Raw genomic sequence first — 23,320 nt, 5'->3', positions numbered from 1 at the left:
GGTTTGCGGCTTTGCCAGTTATTTGTCACCTATTTAGTCAGGTTTTTCTGATAATTATGTCAGATTCTGGGTCTTATACCTTTAGGGTATGCAGCAAAGGCTGTAAGACGAGGTTGGTCAAGGCTAGTCTTGATCCTCATTCAATTTGTGTGGCTTGTAGAGGTCGGAATGTTCATATGAGAGGAAGTGTATGAAATGTGTCCAGTATGACTGAAAAAGATTGGAAGGCTCTATCTAAGTATGTAAAGAAGCTTGAGAAAGATAGAGCCAGGAGCTTTAGCTAGAAGTTCTTCTTCTCTCTCTCAGAAACCGAATCTCCTTGGCTATGCAGGAAACTTCTATTAATATCCCCGTGGCTGCTAATATTCCTATTCCTGACTCTGATATCCTGAACCCATTACGTGTCTGAGTATCAAGTCCAGATGGACGCCAGATTTAACCTATTGTGGGCCATGGAGGATATTACGTTAATGTGAAATCCCTTCATGAGCGTATGGATTCTTTCCAAGATATTGTGAATAATTTAAATGCAGTGCAAAGTGTTAGTGTGGTGGAGGAGGTTGCTTTCACGGCCTCACTGGTTTCTCCTAGACCTAAGCCTCTGTCAAGCTCCCTGCTCCTGGGAGAAGACATGCTGAAAGTCAAGGGAGGCGAGTGGGGTCTGCTCCTGAGCAGCCGCCCCCCCAACAGTCCTGTTGTTTCCCAGGCTGTTTCAGATGCACTGCGTTGGAAAAGCGCACTCAAAGTGTCTTCTTCAAGCTCCAGTGATTAAACTGCAGAGGCCGGAGATTTCCCGGCGAGTCTAGACCATTGAAGGGTCCAGGAATCTCTTTCGCCTTCAGCTGGGTTCAGAAGAAGAAGCCATTTCGCTATCACAGCCTCTTCCCTGTAGTTTTGGAGAGTCCGAGAGATTTTCGTCGTCAGAAGAGTCTTCTCCCAGGCGCAAGCTCATGTGCGCAAGAGGTATAAGACTCCCATTGGTATTGCCCAGCGTTCGGTGTTTCTCCTTTGGTTTCACGTAAGCCTGGCTGTGGCTTCTGCGCCTCTTCCTCATCACGATCCTGGCTCTACTGATCACTGCCTCAGTTGGATATCGCCTGCTCATGACTTTCTTGAGCCGTGCACAAGAAAAATTGGAAGCATTCTGGCGGCCCGGAAGGCCTGGTTCTTCTCCAGCAGAAGCCTCTGAAGTGTATTTGATGCCTCCTCCTCGTCTCGAGCTCTCCGGCGCCCCAGTCGAAAGCTCCTCCTCGATCTGTGTCTCTTGATCCCTCCTTTGGTTCAGGCTCAGGATCAGGCTCGTGCGCCTAGTCAGGCTCAGCGCTCCCTCAAGATTTAGCCTCTCAGGCTCAGCGCCTCAGGTAGCGCCAGGTGAGGCGCCATCCCAGGCTCCTTTTGTGGCGCCAGTTCAGGCTCTCTTGTGAGGCGCCAGTTCAGGCTCTCTTGTGGCGCCTACTCAGGCTCCAGCTCCTCCTCAGAAGCCTTATTCAGGCTCCTACCTCCTTCACAAGATGTGTATGTGCAAGCGGAAGGTTTTCTCCTATTTGCGTCTGAGGAAGAAGTTGTGGAAGAGTTTCCTGTAGACGAACCAGACTCCTCTCGCTGGATTATGCAAGAAGCTTCTTAACTAACTTATTGATAATTTCCTGAGGATTTGCACCTGCGTGTCAGCTTCCCTCTCTCAGTGGCACGCAAGAGACCTGCCTCCTATCTTCCTTTATGAAGTTGAGTGCTTTCTATTTCAGCAAGAAGGCATTAAAGAAAATGAACTCCTGCTTGGAAGACAAACGTGATCAGGGAAACCACTTTCTGCTTCCACCTCCTTCCAAGCTTTCTACTAAGACCAGAAGGCTTGCTGGCTGGACACTGGGAAGTTTTCTCTGGAGCTTCTGCCTCCTCAGGGAGACTTCTTCAGTCTCGTTGATTCTGCTCAAATGTTCTAGATGAACTCGGCTCGGATTTTCTTCTCTCTTCAGAGTTGGACCACCTTGAAGAACGTTTTCAGTTTTTGAAGTCATCAGTTTTATGGACTGGACTATTGGCGCTGGGTAGGAAGGTAAAGTCTTTGGTCTTTCGAAGCGCATTCGATGATTTCTCTTCTGTTATGTCCTGCTTAGAGAAGGGATTCGTGGATGGTGCGTCTGAGTTAGCCCATCTTCACGTTAGTTCTTAGGCGACAACACAACCTTGGTGCTCTTTGTCGCTAGGAGTTTAGGACTCAAGATCTGCTCTTCTTTTCACTCTGGATAAGAAGTACCTTTCCCTCAAGAACTTGTGGCCAAGTGTCAAATCCCTTTACTCAAAGTCCACACAGGACCTTTGAAACAATCCACTTGTAAACCAAAATACTCAACCTTCTCTGCCAGAGAGGCGCAAACTCGCCCCTAGTTAATCAAGAGATAGGCCCTTTCGTGGCAGGCCCTCACCAGAGCAGGATCTCAAGCTTTCCAGGGCTTAAAGCAAGATTTGTCTCAAGGCTATCAAACCCTCAATTAAACAGAAGAAGCATTTGCAAACTTGGCACCAGACAACAAAATAAATTTAACATATGAAAATTTTCTCTGTGAAATATTCGTATTACGGATATTTCAAACCACAACAAAATATTGTAAATGTAATGCACTGAAAGATTACAGTAAGCTTGCCCTAAAAGTACAATGAATTAGTGATGAATATGGACAGTGGATAAAACAGTTAAAATAGGAAAACTAAAAATTATTTTGAAGGAAAATGTGAAAATTTTAAAGCTCAATTCACGTATCTTACGTTTTATTGTTATTTGCAATGGAAGTCTTGGAGTTGGACCTGATACCATCTCACTAATTTCTAATTCCTTGTCCTCCACAAAATGTAACTCTCGTCCTCCACCAGAAGCAAACCGAAATGGAATATGTTCTACGGACTGTAGACCATACAATGGCTGAAAATAAAGTACCCTGTATAAATACTAATTCTTTTTTTAATAAAGTAATATTGTATAGAGGATGTAATTTTCAAAAGTGAAGATGTAATAAAAAACCTCATATATGAGTCCCATGAATCATCTGATAAGTGCAAGAACAGATGACCAAACCTCCAAATAAAGTTAAAAGCTTATCTTACTATTATCACTCAAAATTATGCTAGATTTTCCTTTTATGGGTCACACCTCTAACTGACTTCTTTCCATTCTCTTCTACTGAGCATACTTCCTGCATGAATTTTTGCATATAGGCTATGTGTAGTGTTACTCTATGCAATCATTTATGAATACAAGTATGCTACATTAATTCATTCTCATCTTGTATGTTATCTGGCAAATCGTCTATCTACGACATTTCAACAAAGTTTGAATGATGCAATTATAAAACTTTCAGGAGCTTTGTTGCAATATAATTTTGTTAAATATTTTCTTGAACACTGGATTCTGGAGGTCTAGAAGATTGGACTTCTAACATTAGCTCAGATGAATTTCTGTCTTCAGTTTATGTTGAGCAAACCAACGTAAGATTTTATTACAGTAACCTAACCACCATGCCACAAGTGTTACTATGATTTTGGCAGTAATCTTTCATTAAAACTTTTGGACATCATTATACTACTGGATATCTTGATTGTCTTATAATTATTAGTGAATCCACAGATCAAAGACTGTATCGTGATGTAGCCAGATTCATCTAGGGTCACATGTACTTGTGGATTTTATATGATAGTACTGTACTAATGAATTTAGAATTGGGCTTCATTTACTGATTCTATTTGTTAATTGCAGAACAGTCAGAAGGATTTCTGTACGCCGAAGAAAATTGTAAAATAATTTAAATAAATAGTTGTACATAATGGTTATTGGAATGGTCCACTTTAGTAATAAAAATACTAGTTAACACAGTATTATATATATAGTAATTATTATTTGGCAACAACTTTACTGAAAACAGCATTCAGCTGCAAATAAAAAGAAATGAGGCTAAGTCATAACTATTTTTGGTAACCAGGCCACTGGCTAAGCAAAATGTCTCCCAGTGATGGCCAGTGTCATAACTGTAATACATGTACTGTACTGTAATGAGGAAACATATGTGAACAACATTTATTTAGGAGTTAAAGATCCTACAAGTTCAAATGAAGAATAAACCTCTTTGAACAGAAAATTATTTTGAATCATATTAAACAACAAAACCTGAGACAGAGAATTCCTAGACTGCAGAAATTAAAAACTTATCTAAACTTGAACTCCAAAAAAACCTTGTACTAAAATAAAAAGCATCAGATACCATACCTCAACATTTTTTAATTTTAAAACATGGTCAAAATCACATGTTGCAAATCGTTTTCTCTTGCCATGATGCATGAATTTCATCCCATCCTGTCAAGAAAAAAAAAATGATGTAACCAATTATTCCACACTTGTCCTATACAGCCTACACAGTGCTACAAAGCTTATGAATATTATAAGACTCATCTACAAAATTAATTTGGGAAGTTGGAAGAGGCTGTTAAACCAAGTTTACATGGACAGGAAGGGTGAGAATTTAATAATTGAAAAAAGTAATAATGGTACTTTATATTAATGAAAAATTTTCATCAATATAAAGTAACATTATTACATTTTTCAATTATCAAATTCTCACTCTTCCTGTCGAGCTGTAAAATTTCAAAATAAGCAATTCTGAAAATTACAATAGACTCTTAGACCAATCTCTCTACATGAATAAGGTCAGAATTGAAAATGCATAAAAAAAGTAAAAAGTGGCATAGCTGTTTATGTGCAGGGGATCATAGTTCCACTGAAAGCATTTTGTAGGTACTATTGCGCACAGAAGTCCATTCCCTCCGCTGATCCAGATAGTGAACATGAATCCGTCGACTATGAAACACCGAAGCAATTGAACAAGTAACTAACGGCAAGACGCAACAGGTGTCACACTGTAAGGGCATTTGGGAACAGGAAGGAGGAGTGGGAAGTAGGTATTTTTCTTGGACATAGAGAAAAATCTCCATATTCTAATATCGTTAAGAAAGTGATCGTAAAGTTTTTGTTGTTGAAGATACTGGGTTTGAGTGCAAAATGTGCAGTTAAGGAAATATGTGTAATAAGTATATAAGAATAAAAGTGCTTAGGAAGTCAGTATTCGTGGATTAGTATTTCCTATAGATTACTGTATCTTATCAACAGACATGACTGTCCACAAGATCAATACAAAAAATTTCAGCAAGAGTTTACGGTGGTGTTCTATATAAATTGCAAGCCACCTCTTATTAAAAAACTAACATTTATAGAGGCAAATTAGCAAAATTTTCAGTTCACTTACATTATTGAGGTAGCAACCACAAACTGCTGCTGGTGCATCCTCTATATGTAAACATTCATAGATCTGTTGTATTTAGTTATATTGCATGAATAGGCCAACATCCATAGTGAAGGTGGGCGATATGAGTGATGACAACTAAATGCCAGTTTTTAGACACTTACAAATTATGGCTCTATGTAATTTTTTTTTAAATACTAACACAAAATGAAAGATTCAGATACTTTCACCAATGTAACAAATTCACATTCAGTAAAAAGATAGAAAGAAAGAAGCAGAGAAAAATAATAATAGATTCAGATACTTTCACCAATGTAACAAATTCATATTCAGTAAAAAGATAGAAAGAAAGAAGGAGAAAAAAATTAATAATAGCACTGAGATAAAGACAGAGAAAAATTAACGAGAGAGAGAGAGAGAGAGAGAGAGAGAGAGAGAGAGAGAGAGAGAGAGAGAGAGAGAGAGAGAGAGAGAGAGAGAGAGAGAGAGCGAGCATATCTGGGTAAGTGGTAGTCTAATAGATGTAACTAGTGAATGATCTTTTCATTATGTATTGTTTGGTGGTTTTGTTGGTGGTGTGAGGTTACAGCAATGAAAATGCGCTGTGAATTATCCTTTACCTGTCCAACTGTGACTACTGTTAATGTAAAATGCCATTGTCATGTAAACTATTAATCCACAAACAATATTATGATGTTGACACACTTTAAATTAACATAACAGTCTATACCAAAGGCTTAAGGATGACGCTACCCATACTTGTGGTAAGAGGTATACCTTTGGTAGGAGGTAACCAGGGACACGCACAAATGCCAGTGCAGATTATAGAACAATACTGTAAACACTGTTGGTGAGATGTTTTGAGTCGATCTTATGGACAGTCATGTCTGTTGATAAGATAAAATAATCTATAGGCAATACTAATTCATGAATACTGACTTCCTAAGCACTTTTAATCTCTTATTTATTTTGCATATTTCCTTAACTGCACATTTTAAACTTAAACCTAGTATTGTCAACAACAACAACTTTGCGATCACCTTCTTAACGATATAAGAATATGGAGACTTTACTCTTTGCTAAAAAAAATACCTGCTTCCCACTCCTCCTTCCTGTTCCCATATGCCCTTACAGTGCAACATCTGTTGGGTCTTCCATTAGTTACAGCCCTTGTTCAATTGCTTCGGTGTTTCATAGTCAGTGGATTCATGTTCACTCACTGGATCAGCAGAGGGAATGGACTTCTGTGCACAATAGTACTTGTTTAAAAGAATTCTTTTTAATGCATTTGTATAAAAGTATTTGTGGTACTCTAAATTTCTCTTTTTCCCTTTAATACTAAAAATTAACACTTAAAGAATAAAATCATTAGAATTCCTTAAAAAAAGTCAATTCTGAAGAAGTGAGACTTATTGTCAGACTACATAGTTCTTGACAATAAATATAAAGGAAACATTCAAGAAGGTGCCTTCAGAGGGCACTAAAATGACCAGCATAATAACAAACTGACCCGTCAAGACTTTATATCTAATGTGTCATCAACAGCACACGGGACAGCTGCCAACAAAGTATCCTAGAGGTGCTTCATATCTTAAAAGAAAAAGACCATTTTTCACTTAACACAGGAAGCATTCCATCTCACAATAAAGACATAGCTGACCAAAGCTCCCCAACAAGATGCCCTGACGAACCATACTTGATTTCCGTAGGCAAACCCCATTGGGCAGCCATCAAGGCTACCGCAAAGGACCATTGCCCTTTTCTCTTCTAGTTCCCTTTTCAGTTATTTTCTCTTTTACTCTATATATACTGTATTTACAATACTGTAAATCGCACTTTTTGTCCAGCACTGTCCACACAGGACTCTTAGTTAAATCATCTACTACTTCTCTTATACTCTACCCTGTAAGCCTAAGTTAATATTTTGCTAAAAATTCCCAATACTGTACATTGTGTACCTTGGTCATTCATACATTCCTCACAGGATCCTATACTGTATTTCTCTAGTTTTCTGATGTCTTTTTTAGCAATTTTGGTCAAAGTTTCCATGTTAGTAAATAATGTTGTGATCGCCACTATCTAGTACCGGTACTATCTTTTACTTTCAATATATCCCTGTACTTCCTGGTTTCTCTTTTTAGCAGTCATCTATTTTGAGCCATTATCTGTTTATATTATAATTCTCCTGATTATTAATTTTCTTTATTCCATTATGATTACTGCTGATTTATCAGGCTTGGTGTTCAAATGTAAATTTCTTGAATTGCTCTAGGCTACAGAAATTGCCAACTGTAGTTTCTACTCCTATTCTACAGGTGGGGACTATTATGTCATCCACACAATTTTGGGACTATATCTAAAGTACACCTCTTTTTAGTTCTATATTCTTCCTGAATACTTTTTCACTTTGTTACTATACCACATAGTTTTGGCCCATATAGTGTTCCCTGTCTTACATTCCCCCCCTCCTTTTTTTTTTTAATGGTTTCTGTTTTGGTGGCTGAACATCTTATCACTGCCTTTGCCATTTTCATTCCTCTTTACCATAGGCCATGCATCTTCCCAACATTTCATTTCCCCAAGAATTTATGATTTTCTTCTATGGAGTAATTTTTAAACGTAAGTAATAATAGACATGAGTTGGGTTTTGTTTCAAGTTTATTCTTGCTTTGATTATACATAAGCCATATTCAAGTGCTTCTCTTCTTCATGTCTGTGCTGTGTTCCAAAATATTCTTGAATTATGAACATAACATTTATTCTTTTGCATGATGTCAGACCTACTGAGCAAGTATGATAAGTCATTACTCTAGAGTTAATGAAATATAGTCTTTTTTATTGTTTTTTAATGTGATTCAGATAAATTTAAAATTCATTTCATTAATCCTATAAAACACACTAACATCAAGCAAAAACATGCACAGGCCTCCTATGAAGTTGGTATAAGCTTATCCCTAGTTTCATTCCTTTTTGCCATATTCCCAACCCAAATCTCAGTTTCACATTGGGGACACCCTATATTCATTTACAGCCTATGGGGGGGGGGAGAGAGGACTGAGCTAACCAAGCATTCCCAATAAAAACAAATATAAAATTTGTCATGAATCACATTATGCTATCAGAAATACAGCATTTCACCCGATTTAAGGATTTACAGTATTTTACTTGAACCATTATTGCATTTTAAACTTAAAAAAATATAATCTTTTGTTTAATGTGAACTTTGAATGTTTCTGGCATTTGTTTCATTAGCAAACAAGTGCTTTTAAAGATAGTGAATGGCCCCCCTTATTTCCTACAGTTTGCAAACGACAATGGGAAAGTGGGTTTTTTTTTTTGGGGGGACACAAAAGTGAAATACAAGAACCTTAGCCCCAGTGATAGTTCTCATTCAGGTTAAAACAAGTTTATGGAATATTTTCAAACTAATATCATGCACTACTGTAAGGCTGGGGTTAGGTTAGGTCATTTGCTAACTAGCCTAAATGACAGGAACAAAGTATACACTAAACCATAAGAAAATACTTTCAAGTCCTTAGTACAACATTGGTTACAAGTTAAATTTGGTCATATTTAGAATGAAAGTTAAATTGCATGGTTTGCCTAATATTTACTATGGAGCAAGCCTAGCTTATGATCATTTGTGTCACCCAAGAAAAAATAACAGCCAAACCTACGCCTACTCTGAGACAAAGTTTCGGAAGTAACAATGAACATGAATCATAATCCAATATTCTATCAAGAAAACGCAATGTGAGCAAATTTCTTCAAATCATTATGGGTTAAATAAAAATATGACAGGCTCGTAGCCTACCAAGACTAATCCTAGAGTAAGGGTAACCTCTACAAAATCGTCCATTTTTACCTGAATAAGAAGTTTTAGTCTAAACGTAGCTTCTTCCGCTAATTCCTTGGCAACATCATCTCCCACTGGTGAAATCCCAATGCTCTCTGCTATGACTTTGATGGACTCTGTTGGAAAAGTTGGTGCAGCAGATTGACATTCGTCCGACATCTTCTTCCCTTTTGTTTACGCTAACTGAAGCAAAGTAGCGAAGACAGTAAATCCTTCTCGATAAGCCTTAGCATAAATAGCACTTTTACTGCAATACTCCGAAAAACAATAAAACTTGGTAAACTGAATTAAAATATGATATTTAAATTCTAATTATTTGTTTTAATAAGTTTCCAAGCCTATTACCATACGATAAAAATATATTAGAATCGGCAAAGAATAGACAGTACATCTTTTAAAAATATATTTAAAGCTTTCTCTCTTCACCTTTTGTATGCAGATAATTAGATATTATTATATATTTTTAATTTCTTACTTTATATATGTGAAACTACGAACAGAACTTATATGTAGCATTAATCTAAGCATTTTATACCGTAAAGGTGTACTTTCGGAAGTCGAGCGTTCTCCTTTCTTTTCGTAAACAAGGTACCCGCTGGTACGTTCGAGACACGACCTCACTTTATTTTAAACATAATATTCCTAACGTGTAAAGCAATTCTTAGTAAATTCATGTTGAAATAGGTCTCTTAATATGTTTGTTTATATATTTTAATCAATGAAAGTTATTTTCGTGTGCTCAAATTTAGGATGGTTTTGGATTAAATAACATCTCACCACTGACTGGATACTCACAAAGTTTCATTCCGACTATTTCAGAACATGGCCAAGAAAGAAGTGGATCACGGGAGGAGAAAACACGGCAGGTAAGAGTTTTATTTGTCACCATTTAACTTGAAATTAATAATTGATGTTAAGGTACGTGGTGATGAATCTTGAAGCCAACCGTGTAGTGACATGGCTCAGGCAAGGCAGCAGTGTGGAAAGAAACCAAAGCATGTAACTGGTTGTGACTGATACTTTGCCTTGATAGGGAGTTCATGTATGTTCATTCTCTAAGTATCGTATCTTTAAGTAGGTTTAACTGTTGGTATAAGTTTTTTCAAAGGCCCAAAAATATCCTCCATGATCTTGCACATTATCGAACATTTTAACTAGCCTTCTGCATAATACATCAGACAGCTCGACTATGCACGCTAGGCCTAGCCTACCTTTATTAATTTAAAGTGTTCCATTCCATTAATTTAGCTTAATATCCGGATAATGTTAGTTTCCGGGCCGAACATCCCTACCCGATTTTTTTCATATCACAATCTGTCTAAAAAATGAAGAATATTCTATATACATAATTCGGTATAACTATATAGTAGTTCCGCAGCGGCAGTTGCCTTCTAACTTAACTTTTTCTGCGTTTATTTGGTTGCTAATTATAAATTTACCATTAATTGTTGGCGCTCGAGAGTGTAGTTAACCTCTGAAGTCCATCCAACAAGGGGTTTCCATACGCGGTCTTCACAAGACAGAGCACGGGTACGTCTGTTTCGAACGGTTCATATCCCGTCCGGCAAGTAATAACTTGTTACGAGGTCCTCTGGCCAGTACTAAAACACTTGCAGAACCTATAGGGTAGGTTCAAGGCCGCTGACGGCACTATAACTTGACTTTTTCTACAGTTTTTGGTTGCTAATTATGAATTTACCTTTCAATTTTGGTGCCCAAGTCTAATTAACCCCCGAAGTCCATCCAACAAGGGGTTTCCATATGCAATCTTCACAAGACAGCACGGGTACATCTGTTTCGAACGGTTCATATTCCGTCTGGCAAGTGCAATAACTTGTTAATGTATGGATATCAAACCCCCCATACCAGTGCTAAACATGGCGAAGGGACATTCCATTTGGCCGACAACAAACATGCACCGCCAGAATCAGAACCCCTAAAAGTGGAGAGAAAAACAGTTGAAAAGGTAAAAACAGGCACAGAGCTAATATATAGAATTACCCATAATTCTTGCATACTAATATATATCACGATAAGAAATAAAATATATGTAAATAGGCTAATTGAAGATTTTTTTGTAAGTGTTAATGCACTTAATGACAATTGAAGGGACTTTTGAATCCCCAGGGTCTACTACTAAACACGGCAAAATACATTTGACTCCCAGGGACTAGTACTAAACATGGCGAAACAGTGTAGATGAATCACTGGGGTAGTGTGGATAGCTGAAGGATGCGTCTATAACTTATTAACAATGACTAAATGAAAAATTGCATAGAATAAATGTTGCTCAGCAGGCCAGATTCTACCCAAAAAGTAACTTACTTGACCAGTTTGCTTGATTTTCCCGAATGACAATTTTTTCAGTGGAGCATAAATTTTTCCAAGTACCAAGTTGACGTGAACGGTGTCACGGATCACTGCTCTCCTGGACTCGAGTTAGGATGTGTTGCAGCACATTTACCTTGTAGGATGTCATCCTTGTCCTTTAGCAGGGCATTTCAGTTCTAGGGTACATGACCATATCATTGTTATATAGAAATGCAAGGTGATGTGATTATATCCTAACATTATAGGCTATGCCCCCTCTGTAACATTGTCATGATTCGTATGAACTCCTTTTGTTCCATATATTCTAAATAAAGATCAGCCTAGCTTATACACCGATTGTATTGTTAGCATGCCTTTACACTTGTATAGATGTTTGCTGCGAATTATCATAGCTCTGGGTACATTTTCTCAACTGAAACTGGTGCAGTAGGCTAGCCTAATCAAGACTTTACCGTGGAACTGTGGCTACTTCAAGCGGTCCTGGTCTTTTCGGCCATAAGTCACTTAGGCCGTAACATCCAAAACAATGTAAGATGTTATGTTTATGGTATTTACCATTATTATTTCTGTGTTTTACGTGATCCCAAAGAGGGCTGGTACTAAACACGGCGCCCATTTTGTGTGTAAACGTGCTTACGGCCTAAATTACTTACGGCCGAAACGACCCGAATGCACTTCAAGTAGCTATGGAACCAGCATTGGTCTCTTGAATGAAAGTAGCATAGAGTTGCTGTAAAGTTAAGTGTACAATTGTAAACTGGTGGGACAAGTATTGTTAGCATACTGTAGACTAGGACTATCTTGTCAATTTTGTTAACCCACTTAGGCTGGGCATGGTAAAAATCAAAGAACAGTTGTATTTATTGTTTTTTTTTTACATTTTCTTAGAATAGTATAGCCTAGTTAGCCTAGTACATGTTAAGCTAGTTGCCAGGTCTACTGACTGAAGATAAGTCGGTCATTTGTTTGCCCAGCTGCAGGCTAAAGCAGGATGTCATGGGAAATTGTGTCTACCCAACAAGCTAATTAGGCTAATGATTTTGGGGACTCGAGTGGTTGGAAGAGAGCTTTATAACTGCTGACCGTTGTAGTTTTCAGTAACCTTTGGTGAATCCAGTCAGAAAATTGAGTAAAGTTCAGCTTGTTCTAAAGTATCCCATCTGACTATGTACTTACTTGGTCAGTTTTTACAAATTCGTGGAATGCTAACTTTACTTTGGTTAGGTTAGCCAGGGCACCCATTTTGCATGTAAACTGGTAGTTACTAATCAGTTTTACTATAAATTTTCCTCAAGTCCCAATTTCATGTGAAAGGTGCCAGTGCAGCACCTCTCTCCAGTGTATACTCTATTTTGATTCCTGTTTGGTGGTGGGTCGTTCACCCCATTGGTTAGCCAGGTGAGGGCATGGTGTCTAGTTTAAAGCTAGGATTTTAGGTACATTTTATCTGTGCTTGATTTAGACATTACCAATGTGGGGTAGCCTAGGTCAGTCCAGAATGTGAATAAGAAATACCCACTAACCGTTATACTTTATATTTCCAATGTTAGCTTGTGGGTTGTCTCGGAGCTACATGATCAGGTCTATATACATATGGTATGTTATGGTCAGGTTTGTAGAACGATGGAAGTGTGTAAATTATCAATTATTGTTATTAAGGTAAGGGTAGGAGTATTTTGGTCAAAAGGAATGACCTACATACATGTGCCATGGCCCCAGCGACCTACATATATATTTAAGACAATACATATAGAACGCCAAAAAATAACTAAGTAGTAATGGAAACCAGCAAAAATTGCAGACTGGACATAAACAAGGAAAACTAGTAACAGTTTTCAGCATATGAGACCATCCACTAGAAATGGAATGAAATTGACAAAACAAAATATCAGGGTATTCTCATAAAAAATTTAAAATTGCTTAAGACCAAATAGATAAAATTGATAGTGAAAGACTTGCCAACACCATGCAGTCACAGCTAAATTATGTAATAAGTTGATGATTGGGAGAATGTATGGTAAGAGAGTAGCCATTTTGTCAAAAGCAAGTGTCAAGAGAATATTAAATTTCATAAAATAATGCCGTGATGATAAAAAACTTACTGAATAAATTACATTAGTACTTATCAAAGCAAAAAACAAAGAAAAAAAACACAAAACAGTGGGGCAGTGGAACATGGAGCCAAGAAGTGTAAACCAGATACCTAGAAATGTACAGAAACAGGAAAAAATGATTGAGAAGGACAAGGGTTGATGACAATAATCTAAATTTCATTATATTATGTGTAGTGCAAGACAAATTGCCTGGCTTATGTCGAACTACATACGGGCAACCCCCAAAACTTACCTCATTTTTGCAATATTTAATATTGAGAGAAAATACATTCACAGCAATGTCGCATAGACAAGTGAGGTGAAATAGTGGCTTAATTATTTTGAAAGTTAACAGAACGGAAGGAATAGCTAAAGCACATGTGGCCTATATAGGGGGAAATGGGAAAGAAGCAGAGGAGTAGCCACATATTACTCTGTACCCAACATGAGAAGGCACTGATGAAAGAGTGAAGCTTACAACACATCTGAAATATACTATAAACCCAAAATCTCACGTCTTGCATTTTTGGCAAAAAGGGAGCAGTATGCACTGTTGATTTAAATACTCTACTGATATTTCAAGTGTACAGTAAATAGAGAAATAACTATACTGCGCATTCTGCACAGTAAGCAGTAAAAATGAACATGGGCTACAGTGTCGGTTTATGTCACCAAGCAAATTGAAGTGCACTGACTTGTTTAATATACAGTACTACATCTTTTATGATTACCTTCGTAGGCTGTAGCCTAAGTACATTACATATTAAGCTATGATTTGCTTAGCAAAATAGATTTCTTTATTGATAATTAAAATTATCAATAAACACAAAGAAATCGGAGTTTTCAGTTTCAGCAACCTTTCAGTTGTCAGTAACCGGTCAGCACAACCTTTCAAGTCATGAGTGAAAAGAAAAATGGTATTTTTTTTTTTTTTTTTTTTTTTAAATAGCGTGCATAATATTTGGTATTTGAACTATTTTCATTAGGTGGTTTGTTATATGATGCTAGCATTAAAATAATTGGTGACAGGTGATGGAGGAAGCCTAGGCTTATTGATTTTTTGTCATCTGAATGGTTAACAAAATTAACAGTGGTTTCTTGCCACTCTAAGTAACATCTAACCACCATATGATTTAATTGCGTTCATCTTATGTCAAGAATGGTATGTAGAATGACAAGAAAATGTATGATGTAGGTAGAAGCAGTTGAGAATACAGTATGAGCATTTGTAGTTTGATAAACAAAGGTAGTTAATGTATGTACTGTATGTATATGAGAAAGGGAAGGCAAGTAATTCTTTTGATATTTGTGCAGCATGGAAATTAATCTTTAATTATATGTGGAATTGATAGATTAGTGTCATGCTATGCTTCATAGTTATGTTTCATTCTGTAATCTGTATTAGAAAAGGAATATGAACAGTACATAATTTGAATGTAGATATACTGTGATGAAGTAATTCTGCATAAGATTAGTAAGAGTGACAGGTTTTCTCCATTTCGGTTTTCACTGAATGTGATATATTTTCAGATTATATGCCAGGGGTGTCTTCCATGGCTACAAACGTGGTCTGCGTAACCAGCATGAGCGTACATCCCTGTTAAAGATTGAAGCCTGCAAAAACATTGGTGATGCCCAATTTTATGTAGGCAAGCGTGTTGCATATGTTTACAGGGTAAGGCAATATTGTGATGTTCACTAGTAATTTTCCCTCTGACATTATCAGTATGCTGGTATTTTGTAGTTCAGCCTTTTTTTTTTTTTCCATTACCTTTGTGGTGAGTTTCTTCTAGGTAATGTTGATTTCATTCCTTTATATCACATACTGTCCTTATTTTCTCGTCAGAGGCGAACAAGCCCACGTTGGTTATATTCCTACAGAGACTAACCCAGCATGTTTCTGATGTACTTTACTGTTATTTATAGTGCTTCTAATGAAGTCACTCAAAAGCCCCCATCGCTTTACAGTGTTGACATATTTTCGCTTCTGATAGGTAACTCGTGGATTGTGGATACCCTCTCCTTCCTAAGACCTTGACCTGTTATAATCCTCTTTGGTATTTCATGGTTTTGTTTCTCTTGTAAACAACAGAGTTTAGAGCTAACTCTTCTTTTAGAAACTGTCGTTTTCATAACTGAAGATACAGGTATTATCCTACTTACGATGGGGTTAGGTTCCAAAAAACCCATCGTTTGTTGGAAAAAACATATCACTAATATAGAGCCTAGCCTACACTAGGGTATTCAGTACCTTGTATACATATATGGTAGCCCAGCCTGCAATATAAAGTATACTTATACATACATGGTACAGTAATTATTAGTATCAGCTAATTCTGGAGGTTCATGCAGTGACTTATGATAATTCAGTACAAAGAGGAATTGGATAACAATATATGTATACGATACTGTGTATCGTATACATATACGGTAGCATAGCCTACATTAAACTTTACTATATTCACATATTAATATCGTATTATACAAGCATCAACAACGAATACACATCTTTTCCATGGATCTTTTAAAATGTTATGCTTTACTTCACTGTATCCAATAATATTATGTATATATTCTTATATTGCTTTTGTATTATAAATTATGATTGGTGTTTAGGTGTGGAAATCAGTTATATAAAAGTTTATTTCATTATTTAACTCATTTCAGAGCCCTTTTCCTTCTAGTTAGAAGGAAATGAATCTCTAGATACTATATTTATAGGCAAGGTCATTTTTTGTTGTATGAAGTGTTTTTAAGTCAAAATATAAACTACATCATCTCAGAAATTAATTTAGCTATATTTTTTTAATAGATGACGTTAATGGTTAGCCATGTTTGTTTTGTGTAAAAAAAATCAAGATTCCTTTCGCTATTTTCACTTGATTTCTTCATAATATGAGCTTTACATATTTATCGTTTATCGGAATGAAAACGATCAGTGTGTTCTTTCATGCCCAGTAGTTTTGATTAAAATAATTTCTCTCCAATTTTAATTACAATCGAGTTTCATCCATGTTGCCGATGAACGATAATTTATAGTCATTAGCAGCTTGAACTTTGTTTTCTCAGCATCAGCTGCAACTTGCAGCTTAAGTTTAGCAGTATATTTCCTTGCTGATCTTTTATCAATACCGAATAAGGGTATTATGTAAAAATATATCAGTCCTATCCTACTTAACGTCATTTGTAACGTAACTTTGGTAATTTTTTAATACAGTGTTGATGGTTGAAATACAAGCAAAATGGCTGTTGTTATCCGATTTGGTTATAAGCAAAACAAGTTTCTCGTTCGGTTGTTTATGGCTGTATGCCTTTGGGCAAGAGTATAATGTTACTAACGATACTTTTATCATTATCGTTCTCTTTTACTTTTTTAACTAGAAGATGGGGATAAAAGATAGAGGAAAGAAGTTGTCATTGTGTTTAGTATTTTTTCACTGCCGACAGGGCTGCCGTTGCTCGCGCCCATGAAATTTCAAAAATATTTAATACAATATTAAACGACAGTATATTCAGTTATTTGTCGTTCCAATTATGTCGTAAAGGCATAATTATTCGGACCGAGCACTATTTGCATGCAGTAATAGATTTGTTCTAGGAGTAACTATCACCAAGTGACTCTCCCTCCTTTAAATGTAAATTCATAATTTTGACCTGGTTTTTTTCACATTGCATTCACTAATTATTAGGCTCATTTGTCTTCTTTTAATAAGTCTAGGTTTTTGTTTATCTTGCTTTTTCTTACGTTTACGTAATGTTGAGGTGGTTTAGTGATTGCACAAATGTAATTTGAAGAATAATCTCTGTGCATTGGAAACACACACTTTTCCTCGCATATTTCTTTTATTTTTAAATATAAGTATAGTATTTATTTTCATTATTTTATGCAATAGTTTTCCTTGGAGATATAACCACCTTTGTTTGAGGGATGATGCTTCTTTTTGAGGAGATATCCATTGTTCCTTGTGTTGAGCCAGGATTAATCCTTTAATGGAATTGGTTAATCCAAGGCTACTGACCCAAAACTATAATTGTTTCTCTTCACCATTGCCTTAAGGTAAATGCAGATGTGGCAGAATTTATGAAAGCTTTCATAGTTGTCTATTATTTTCATATTTCATTTCTAACAATATTATTATCAAAACTACCATCAATTATAATGAGAGTTATATATATATATATATATATATATATATATATATATATATATATATATATATATATATATATATATATATATATATATACATATATATATATATATATATATACATATATATATATATTATATATATTATATATATTTTTTTTAATTTGAGTGGTTTTATTTTACAATGAGAAAAGTACATTTTACATACCTTAGCTCCCCTTAACAAAGTGTGCTGGGAGACATATAGTATACTGTGGTTACTGTACAACAGATTTTTGTAATTTTGTCTAATATGAAAAGGCTTTCAATACAAATGTCTGAGAACAACTCTTCAGTACAGTGCTCAGACAGTTTTATTGAAAGCCTGTTCATATTTAGACAAAATTTTAAAAATTTGTTGTATACAGTATACTATATAGTCTCCCAAGCACACTTGGTCAAAGGAGGGTGAAAGACTGCCAAATGTACTTTCCTCATTGTAAATGAGGCTGTTAAAGACTCCTTTCGATTCTTTAAAAAAAAAAAAAAAAAAAAAAAAAAAAATATATATATATATATATATATATATATATATATATATATATATATATATATATATATATATATATATATATATTAAAGAAACATTATAATTGATGGTAGTTTTATGATAATAATATTGTTAGAAATAGAATATGAAAATATTAATTAAGACAGTATGACAGAAATTTCCTCACATTCTGCCACATCTGCATTTACCTAAGGTGATGGTGAAGAGAAACAATTATAGGTTTGGGTCAGTAGCCTTGGATTAACCAATTCCATTAAAGGATTAATCCTGGCTCAACACAAGGAACAATGGATATCTCCTCAAAAAGAAGTATCATCCCTCAAACAAAGGTGGTTATATCTCCAAGGAAAACTATTGCATAAAATAATGAAAAATAAATACTATACTTATATTTAAATATAAAAGAAAATGAGGAAAAGTGTGTGTTTCAATGCACAGAGATTATTCTTCAAATTACATTTGTGCAATCACTAAACAACCTCAACATTACGTAAACGTAAGAAAAAGCAAGATAAACAAAAACCTAGACTTATTAAAAGAAGACAAATGAGCCTAATAATTAGTGAATGCAATGTGAAAAAAACCAGGTCAAAATTATGATTTTACATTTAAAGGAGGGAGAGTCACTTGGTGATAGTTACTACTAAATTTCATCTAATTTATGCTCGCATACAGATAGTGCTCGAGTTATGATAATTTGCCTTACGATAATTCGATTTTGCATTGGGGTAAGCAATTAATATTGATACGACAATATTTATCAAATATTTTTAAATTTCACGCGGACGCAGGCAGCAGCGTACAATCGGGCAGTGAGAGAGACTAAACTACAATAGACCAACTTCTTTTTCTCTATCTCTATCCCAAATGATTGCCATAATTCGCTAATTTCCCAATCCAATATATCACTGGGTTGCAGTGGAGATAAAGATGGCATGCAGGAATTCAACAGTCACCTCATGAGTTTAAATTTGTGCACTCTAGACATGGAATTGCTAAGGCTAACTGATTTCAAATCATAAATTCAATAAATCACGTTTTAAGTTCATCAGGTAATTGGCCTAATTTGCTAATCCTCACCAGACACCAAGATTTGCTACTAGCAACAGCTGTGTAAGCTTGCCTACTCTTGACAAAAGTAATTTTATATAAAAAGTGCAGCAGTATATGTACATAGGTATGTTAACTGATTTAAATGTAAATGCGTCAAGTTGCAAATATCACTTAGTACAGTATAAAGTATTTTGAAATAGTACAGTATAAAGTGTTTTGAAATAGTCCTTTTCTGACTGCCTGACTTAATATTAGACCTGCATAGGTTAACCTACTTTTTCCCTCAGAAAATACACATTAGTTTTCCTGTCTTATATATTAAAGTAACCTTGTTCACTATCTTCAACTATCTTGTCTTTAGCATATGTATGAAACCTTAGTTACCATAATACAAACTTTCCGGTGACATTTGCTAATAGGTAAATGAAATACACAGTTATAGTGGGAGTGCTTTTTATGGTTTAATTTTTTGAGCTGTTAGAGTATTCTCATACAAAGCTTTTATATATTAAGCTAGCAACAAATACTCCACTACAGTAGCACCTCAACACCCTTGGGGATCTGGCTTTCTGTTCAGCAGCACAGGCCCTTGAATATTTTCTAGGTATGTTAAAGATAACAGCAATTCCACTAGTTCCTAACCTAAATTCCCTTTTGAGGGTTAGTGCCATCAGTGGACCTCTTGTATTACTCAGTAGGCATTACTAAAGTGTTAGTAGCAACCCTAGGTGTACCCATTTTTTGGCCTTTTACTGTAGCTCCATTCCCACTGAATTTCTTCAGTTTTTTGGTCCAGTCTCTCTAAATATTACTTTGCACCTAAGGAATTTTCTCCAGGTTTTACCTTTAGACCTTTGTACTTCATCTCAATTATTTCCTAGGTTTCTGGCTTGCTGTCCAACCACCCTAACTTTTCATTTTTTTAGCTCTGAATGACTGGAGTTGCCCTGGTGCATAGCATTTCATGAATGCAATCCATCCTAATTGAAACTAACCTGCACACTATGCTTAATATTCAATTTAGATTTATTTACAAAAGTACACATCAAACACGATAGTTTGAAATAACTTGATAATGTAGCAGATAAGTACATCAGTCATGTTAAGTTTAGGTCCAATTAATTGAGGTGTTACTACCTGCAATTTGCCACTACCCATGACTCCTTGGGAACTATTTGTATGGTAGGTTACTGTGCTAAAAGCCACTCTGTCTCCCTTCTGGGCCGTTTAGGTCCCTAGTAGTGACTATGAAGCTCACCTGTGCTAGTTAATTTTTTTACAAAATTGAACCTACTTGAATGATTATGAAGTTCAGTGTACGTTTTCTTTGTTATGTTTTGACTATTTTTCTTATTCCATTGCAGTGTAAGAAGAAGACCCCAACTCCTTATGCTGGAAAGTCTAAGATTCGTATCATCTGGGGCAAAGTTATTCGTACTCATGGTAATTCTGGAATGGTTAGGGCAAAGTTCAAGAAGAATATGCCCTCAGTTGCAATGGGAAAACGTGTCAGAGTGGTAAGTCGTATTCTATAGTGGGCTTTTAATTTTTTTATTTTTGAAAGCTGGGCTGATTTGTCAATTATAAATGCTAGGGCTGATTTGTCAATTATAAATGCTATTGTTGCCAAATACAACCATTTTTTTTTATGGGCATTAAAGGTGCAGTTATACATGGATTTTCATGAAAATTACAATTGTAATTGTCAATACAAAATTTTGTAATATTGGGTTTGGTTTTTTTTTTTTCTAGTATTTTGTCGGTGACCATATTTTTGTGATTTATATATATATGAGACAAGGCAGTTGGAGAGTAATTACATTTTTTTCTTCCAGATGCTGTACCCATCCAGGATTTAAGAGAATAAAGAAAAAAAGTAAATATGTTTTCATTTAAGCATCTCTTTAAATTTCCCTGCAATTGGTTATATCAAAGAGTTTATGTACAAGAATTACGTGGGTAGAGGTCGCACAGTGATATGTTCATAGAAAAGGCAATCTGTTAATTAAATCTTAATCATACCTTGAGTAAAAAGATTCGCTCAAGTATTGACATTGCAACCTATTGTTGTTTGCCTGAACATGGCTATAGATCCAGAAGTGAATGGTAAAGAGGAGAAAGGCCTTAACCTAGTCAGGTATTACATCTTAATTAAAACTGCAGAACTTAAAGAATGCTCAACTAACGATATTTATTTGGCATACACTTAAAATGGTGGGGTGTTCTATGTTCTTGCCAAAATGGTTCGGATTCCACAATAAGCTGTAGGTCCCGTTGCTAAGTAACCAATTGGTTCTCAGCCGGGTAAAAAATAAGTCAAATCCTTTGAACCAGCCCTAGTTGAGCTGTTAATCAGCTCAGTGGTCTGGTAAAACTAAGGTGTACTTAACTTTAACTTGTATGTCGCGAGTCCAGCAAGATTCAAACCAATCGACCTCTTCTACGACATACTAATATTTGTGTGTAGTGTATGGTTTATTAACCGGTTTATGGTACGTACCATCTTCAATTGGTATCTGGTACCATGTTGAGAATTCAGAAACAAAGGTGAAGTTAACTGTAACACGGATATAAATTGAATGGATTCGTTATTCCTAGGGTATTAAATACTTGACTGTTATGGTGAAGAATTCCTAGGGGTGCATTGATCTACTAAACCACAGGGTCCTATTTCAGTGCAATCCAAAATTCGGTCTGCACCATTTAGATGGAATGTACTTTCAAAAGTAGTGAATCTTAAAATTTAATGTTTATAGAATCGCTTTAAAACTTCAATGATATTGCATATGTTTTTTACTACAGTGAAAGTGTTCCATAAAGGAGGCTTGAGAACTGAAAACTGTGGCACTGGTTTGAAGATAACCACGAATTTAAAATGAGTACTTGTGCATTAACTCTGTGTATGCTATCCTAAGTACAACTGTTTCTGGCCGAATTCTAGAGAGAATTATTCTGAAAATTACAAAGTGATATAAATGATACCAATGCAGTTTCAATTTCACACGGGAAAATCTGGTCCTCATTTCCTTCATATGACTTACCATCATATAAATCTGAAGAGCGAATGACTACCGCGCCATGGTTAGTACAAGCCCCTTGAGGATGAAAGTAAAAACAAGCTAAAGAAGGCAAACACCTTAAAGATAAAGAATAATGAAATTTAGTAAATATTCCGGTCGGCGACTCGTGGGAACTATCCCACGGCAGTAATCCACACTTTTACTGAGAATCTGTAAAAACCTTACGACCATCCTGCTATTTTGTGTAAAAATGCAGCTCTATTTGTACTTTTCTACCAACCATTAGATCTCGTTTTCTTTGGCAACTTTAACGTTTTCTATGGTAATCAAGACCCAACAGAAAATTGTACGAGATTCGTTGCAAATAAAGAGTATACATTACGAATATAATTTAATCGAGTCAGACAAGAAGCACTGTCGAACTTAAGACGTGGGTGGCGTCCCCATGGGCAGTTAACCTTATTACCAAGCGTTTGAAATGAACTAAGGTGGAGTACAGATAGGTAGGTTAGATAGCGCGGACCTTTGCTTGTAGGTACTCCGTAAGAGGGGCAAAATGTGTTTAATACGCCTATACTCAGAAAATAAAAAAAATTGATTGATAGCCTAAGATTGCACAGAGTCAAAACGGCCTCGGCTGAAGTCGACCACACGATAATGTTCCCGATGGTCAGTATGGTAGGCCTACTGCTTGTCCCTCTCACCAACCCAATAGAGGAAAATTTAAGGATTGAATAGGATGTGAATTGAAGGGATGGCATGTTAAAAACTTTCTCCTGGATGGCATCGATGCTGAACACGTCTGAAACTGAAGTGGTTCTGCCAAATTATTCTGTAGAGCCCATTTAATAGCGAACGAATAGTAAAGTGCAAAATCAACTACTTGTGTTGAAGGGGACGGAATGGAAACATTGCTGAACTTTTCATGGGATGAAATGGAAAAACGAATTTTCTTCAGGTCGTTTACTCGATGATTAAA

The 23,320-nt window shown here is 35.9% G+C and overlaps 2 protein-coding genes across 2 annotated transcripts in view; one reads left to right on the top strand and one right to left on the bottom strand.

The window, feature by feature from the left end:
* LOC136842861 (transcription initiation factor TFIID subunit 6-like) overlaps positions 1–9,416 on the bottom strand; it is a 41,492-nt gene extending 32,076 nt beyond the window's left edge. Inside the window, exons 1-3 of the mRNA XM_067110745.1 lie at positions 9,154–9,416; positions 4,259–4,345; positions 2,767–2,920 (exon numbers count right to left, since the gene is read on the bottom strand). Of these exons, the coding sequence (XP_066966846.1) occupies positions 2,767–2,920; positions 4,259–4,345; positions 9,154–9,303 (391 nt within the window). The 5' untranslated portion in view covers positions 9,304–9,416. The remainder of the gene's footprint in view (positions 1–2,766; positions 2,921–4,258; positions 4,346–9,153) is intronic.
* A 228-nt stretch (positions 9,417–9,644) lies between these two features.
* Positions 9,645–21,217, top strand: RpL35A (ribosomal protein L35A). The gene is made up of 5 exons (XM_067115963.1): positions 9,645–9,742; positions 9,964–10,010; positions 15,099–15,243; positions 20,686–20,838; positions 21,157–21,217. The coding sequence occupies exons 2-5, from the start codon at positions 9,967–9,969 to the stop codon at positions 21,178–21,180; spliced, it is 366 nt and encodes a 121-aa protein (XP_066972064.1). The 5' UTR covers positions 9,645–9,742; positions 9,964–9,966; the 3' UTR covers positions 21,181–21,217.
* Positions 21,218–23,320: the final 2,103 nt, after the last annotated feature.

This window comes from Macrobrachium rosenbergii, chromosome 2 (assembly GCF_040412425.1).
Source record: "Macrobrachium rosenbergii isolate ZJJX-2024 chromosome 2, ASM4041242v1, whole genome shotgun sequence".
NCBI classification, from domain to species: Eukaryota; Metazoa; Arthropoda; class Malacostraca; order Decapoda; family Palaemonidae; genus Macrobrachium; species Macrobrachium rosenbergii.
Note: the sequence above shows the minus strand (reverse complement) of the source record. Positions and strands in the feature narration are given on the sequence as shown.

Coding starts and splice junctions, on each gene's coding strand:
- RpL35A (XM_067115963.1), top strand. CDS start 9,967: ATGGCCAAGAAAGAAGTGGATCACGGGAGGAGAAAACACGGCAG. Junction 10,011..15,098: donor GGGAGGAGAAAACACGGCAG/GTAAGAGTTTTA, acceptor ATATATTTTCAG/ATTATATGCCAGGGGTGTCT. Junction 15,244..20,685: donor GTGTTGCATATGTTTACAGG/GTAAGGCAATAT, acceptor ATTCCATTGCAG/TGTAAGAAGAAGACCCCAAC.